Source organism: Neoarius graeffei, chromosome 15, assembly GCF_027579695.1.
Source record: "Neoarius graeffei isolate fNeoGra1 chromosome 15, fNeoGra1.pri, whole genome shotgun sequence".
Lineage (NCBI taxonomy): Eukaryota > Metazoa > Chordata > Actinopteri > Siluriformes > Ariidae > Neoarius > Neoarius graeffei.
In genome coordinates, this window is record NC_083583.1 from 17,078,033 (window position 1) to 17,083,485 (window position 5,453).

The following is a 5,453-nucleotide window of genomic DNA, read 5'->3' on the forward strand; positions in this document are numbered from 1 at the left end:
TTTTAAAAAGGCATACAAACTCTTTTTGTTTGACAGTTACACCTGCAATCATTGATCTGTTCTCATACTGATCAGATTATTATTATTATTATTATTATTATTATTATTATTATTATTATTATTATTATTATTATTATTGCTTCAATCCTTTCCCCTTTCATGGAGCTGTCTGTATTGTTTTTATTTCCGTTGACATCCTTAATTATGTTTTGTTTTGCTTGTATTGTGATGTGATTTTTGTCTTTCCTGGGCTGCAGAACAGGAACCTGCTGTAACTGAGTCAGGCCTCTTTAATTGTAACAGAAATGATTAAAGGTAACTTTTCCTGTATAATAAATGAAATGAAATGAAATGAAATGAAATGTGGTTAGATTTAGGTGCATGCACTGCAGTACTTAGCTGCATTGGAAGGTTCTCACAGGGATAGCAAAACAAACGCGTGTGTGTGCGTGCGTGCGTGCATGTGTGTGTGTGTGTGTGTGTGTGTGTGAGCTCTCGCGCGTCAGCGCAGCTCAAACCCTACCATTTGTAGGACGTCCAGAAGGTGTGTTATGATCTCGTTCGCAGAAATCGCCAAAAGGGGGAAACGGTGGCTTATCGATTGATCTGATAAAGAGGAGTATTTAAGAGGCCAGATGTGCGAGGTCAAAACAACAACAACAAAAAACCCCACGACCGACTAGCACAAGCGAACAGTCGCGCGCATCAAGCACCAGTCCTCGCGCCTCGGACCGCACGCTTATAGGAATACCGAGACAGACATGCTGCTCACCGTTTTCCTCAGCGCGTGCTGGATTGGCGTGGCTTTAGCCGACTCGGGACCACATCTGGCCAATGACTGGGGGGAGTCCGTCCGTCTGAGGCACCTGTACGCAGCAAGACCCGGTCTGCACCTGCAGATCAGCAAAGACGGGAAGATCGGAGGATCGCACGTGCAGAGCTCGCACAGTGAGTACCGGTGTTTGAAACAAACAAACAAACAAACAAACAAAAGCATGCAGCCAGTCTATTTATCACAATCACCCCTACACGTCTAACCAACTCAAACAGGATGCTAAAATGTTTTATTTTGTTGATCATGGCGCGCAAAATTCCCATTACGCATCATTTTTAGATTCAAAAAAACCCTGCTCCAGTGCGTAATCAGACATGTCAGGGTAAAATAATCTAAAAAAAAAAAAAAAAAATCATATCCTGGGTTTATAATAATTTTGAAACTTTCCCAGTGGTACTAATTCAATCCCAGGTGCATAAATGAACAGGGTTTTCTTCCCATTTCCAGGTTTGGTGGAGATTCGCACCGTGGACACGGGCTGTGTGGTTATTAAAGGTGTCGCGAGCTCACAGTATCTCTGCATGGAAGCCAATGGCAAGCTGTATGGCTCGGTGAGTCACTTAAAGCTCCAACTTGCATCCATTTCCAAAACCTGTGGTTTGATTCATTTGCATGCTTTAATAACCTTTATACACATACTGATCATTCATTACAATCGGTCCAAGTGTAAAACAATCCTACATGCACATTCTGGCAAGGCACATGCTGGTAATAGTAGTTATTTACTCAGGGATTACAAGCAGTGTGATTTTGCATCGGATGTTTTTGAGTTCATCAACATTTACTTTCCAAAAGTTCATTCCTCCCACTAAACATCTACATCACCATGTAAATAGTAAACTCAGACATAATCAGGGTCCCTAGATATACAGACAGATACCATGCTGGATTTGGTCTCAGGGGTTTGAAAAAGGCTCGAATCATGTTTGTGGATAATACAGAACGAAACTATGTACTGTTAAACAAATCAATCCTATTCAATTCAAATCCAAAAACAAACTATTTTAACACCTGTAATTGATCCAACTGCTTTACGGCCTTTAAAAGAATCCACATGAACGTATACCTGTACGTATACAGGTTCCAGGACTGTTTAAATGTATAAAGATGATATTACAAAATTGACCAAACATACTTTGCGACGTCATTTTAGCGACCTTTGTCCTGAGTTTGCCAGGCTAAAAGCTGAATGAAACAGGACAGGAAGGTAACCTTGGCCCCTGTATATGCACAGTAAACAGCCATCGAAGAACTTAAAGTGAACACGAGTGATACGTGAAATGCAGTTTATTATAATACACAACCCTGACTGAGTGTTTTTTTCTTTTATTTCTCCCAATAGTACATTTATATCAAGGAGGACTGCTCTTTTCTTGAGCAAATCATGCCAGATGGCTACAACATCTACATCTCGGGTAAACACGGGACCCTCGTGAGCTTGGGTGGTGGAAAAAACCGACGTCAAAACTCCCTGTCACAGTTTCTGCCCTTGCTCAATACTCTGCCACAGGAGCCTACAGAGTACAACCTGAAAAAAGTGCATTCTCTAGGTGACCCAGAACAGGATCTTCACTTTGGTGTCCAAGCGGACAGCATGGAATCCTTTGGAAGGATCTCCCAGATTGTCATTCAAAGCCCAAGTTTCAACAAAAGATGAGCAGGGTTCAAAGTTTCCAAAGACATGACTCAGTTCAATCTCTTATGCAGAGGCAAGAGGCTGAACGGAACCAGTCTGGTCTGAAAGCAGAGCCCAGATGAACAGACAGAACTTAGGGACTTGGGGATCAGGAGGATCAGGTTTCTCAAAGATCATTCTTAACCCCTGGTTGCACAGGTGGATTACACAGAAAATGCTTCAGAGTAGTGGTTCGTTACTACTTCAAATAATAGATCACTCCACATGTTACATGTTGAGGCTCAAAGAAAAGTATTCAGCAGCTTAGTGTTAGGTTTATTTATTTTTGAAGATGATAGCAACTGTTATGCCTTATATGTTCTCTGTATCACATAGTGCATTAGTATTTTTTTTTTTACTGTGAACATATATCTAAACTGTAATCCTTATAGATGAACTTTTATATTTGTTGTATTTATCATAGGCTGTACTTTATGAGCTACTTTTGTGCTTATTTCTGATTAAAGTCTGGTTTCATTATGCAACTTCTTATGAAAAAAAGCTTGTGATTCAAAAGAATGCTAATCACACACTATTTGTCAAGGATAAAATAATGATGGAAATATTTTGGATCACACAAATAAAAAAATGTATGATACATACTGTATGTATGAGTCAATGAATAAAAACATGCTTTTCAAAACATAATGGTAACGTGTGATTTTGATTATTAAAGCTTTGGATAAAATTAATTGTAAATAAAAATGGCACGTAAAGTTCATATGGATTAATTATGAAACCTGATATCTTCCAACATATATAGTATGTACTCATACACTGGAAGTGAATGCAGTGACACTGAAAATATCCATTCATCCGTTATCCATAACTGGTTATCCTGTGCAGGGTCATGGGCAAGCTGGAGCCTATCCCAGCTGACTGTAGGTGAGAGGCGGGGTACACCCTGGACAAGTCACCAGATCATCGCAGGGTTGACATATAGAGACAAACAACCATTCACACTCACATTCACACCTACGGTCAATTTAGAGCCACCAATTAACCTAACCTGCATGTCTTTGGGGGAAACCAGAGCACCCGGAGGAAACCCACCCAGACACAGGGAGAACATGCAAACTCCACACAGAAAGGCCCCCATTGGCCACTGGACTTGAACCCAGAACCTTCTTGCTGTGAGACGAGAGTACTAACCACTACATCATCGTGCTGCCCCACTGAAAATATCTTAGAGGGAAAACAAAATCACAGGTGTCCACAATATGTACAAACTAGCCAATTTTATATACTAGTATATATATATATATATATATATATATATATATATATATATATATATATATATATATATATATATATATATATAAGTGAATTAAGATATATATTTTTAAATTCCCACATTGCTTTCTTAATCAAAATACCCCAATGCACACACCAAAAATACTTGAGCAAGTCAATATATTTTTAACACAGGCAAAATCAATTAAGATTTCTCTTTATTAACTTGTTTTTAAAATAAATAACAGACTGTTATGCCTATTTCTAGAAATCTTTACTCATATCAAGCTTGATGTTTTCTTATTCTTTAAGCATTTGTTTCTCAAAAGAAGATGAAATAGCCGATTTGAACTTGAAATAAGTAAATATGTCCAGAAATTGGCTTAAAAGTCTTTCCCATTCCTCATAATGAGGGAATATTAGGTAACTTTTCCTTTATTCAAGGTATATTCACTTAAGATATTTTTGCAGAGCATTATGCATTTCTAAAATGATTATCTAGAGAAAAAAATGGTTTCATACTTTAAAGTATGGTTTACCTCTTTTTTTTGTCTAAACTGACTGAAAACAAATTTAACACCATGGAAATTTAGGACACATCATTAGTTTCGGTCTTTACTTTCATTCTCAATAATATTTAAGAACCTTATTTATTTGCAGCATAATAATAATAATAATAATAATAATAATAATAATAATAATAAATATTTACAGAAATGATAGTAATAATGACTAAAAAGTTACATTAAATACTATATTTAAAATAACAATTATGTTAACTCCATCTAGTACAATAAAATCTAAAATATCGAGAGAAGAGAAAACGATGCTTGTGTCTAATAAATAATAATAATAATAATAATAATAATAATAATAATAATAATAAGTTAAATTTATATTTCGCCTTTATATTCATCATAAATCAATCAGATTTCAAGAACAAACTGAAATTAACCATGGTAATATTCTTTTAAATTTTTTGTTATTTAGTTTCATCCTTAATTATAATACCATACAAAATAATTTACTCAGAATTAAAGAGTAAAAAAGGACAAACAAAGGAGGCAACGATGACCATATTCTAATATTGTATGAAGGTAGTGGACTCAGTAAAATAGTTACTTCTGTTGGCAGATGTAACAGTGTACAATTAGTTTCTTACAGCAATAGAAGCAATGACATGGTTTAGGACTATAATCTAAAATTTAGCATCCAGGTGACATTTAGAAAATCACAGTTTAGAAAAATATTTCGAAATTTCAGTATGAACAGATTAAATGAATGTTTACATAGCAGAAATCACTTACTTGCAAGAGTAACATAAAAAGGATAATAATAATAATAATAATAATAATAATAATAATAATAATAATAATAAAAACATTGCTTCAATCTCTAAAATTATACGAACAATCACTTCACTTTTCCTCTCTCCACTTATATAACATCAGTTCCAAAAAAGTTGGGACCCTGTGTAAAACAAATTAATTTGCAAATCATGGAAACCCTCTCTTTCACTGAAAATAGTTCAAAGACAACATATTAAAGCTAAACAGCCTTTCGATTTCATAAAATCAGTGAAATTTAGTTCTCCCTGAAATTCAGTCATTGTGATATATGTTTATTTCTGTAATATCTCACAAAATATCAGGCCATTCTGTGGCTCTGGGAAGTTATTTAATTTGAGGGGATTCCTGAGCAAATAAC

General features: G+C 35.6%; 1 protein-coding gene across 1 annotated transcript; it reads left to right on the forward strand.

Moving 5' to 3' along the window:
- The first annotated feature begins 761 nt into the window (after window positions 1-761).
- fgf19 (fibroblast growth factor 19) lies at window positions 762-2,492 on the forward strand. Its single transcript, XM_060940429.1, has 3 exons — window positions 762-948; window positions 1,283-1,386; window positions 2,178-2,492. The coding sequence occupies exons 1-3, from the start codon at window positions 762-764 to the stop codon at window positions 2,490-2,492; spliced, it is 606 nt and encodes a 201-aa protein (XP_060796412.1).
- Window positions 2,493-5,453: the final 2,961 nt, after the last annotated feature.

Bases quoted from the DNA above. Each gene is read 5' to 3' on its own strand.
- fgf19 (XM_060940429.1), top strand. From the start codon at position 762: ATGCTGCTCACCGTTTTCCTCAGCGCGTGCTGGATTGGCGTGGCTTTA. The intron at 949-1,282 runs GTGAGTACCGGT...TCCCATTTCCAG, and splicing joins GCACGTGCAGAGCTCGCACA to GTTTGGTGGAGATTCGCACC. The intron at 1,387-2,177 runs GTGAGTCACTTA...TTCTCCCAATAG, and splicing joins ATGGCAAGCTGTATGGCTCG to TACATTTATATCAAGGAGGA.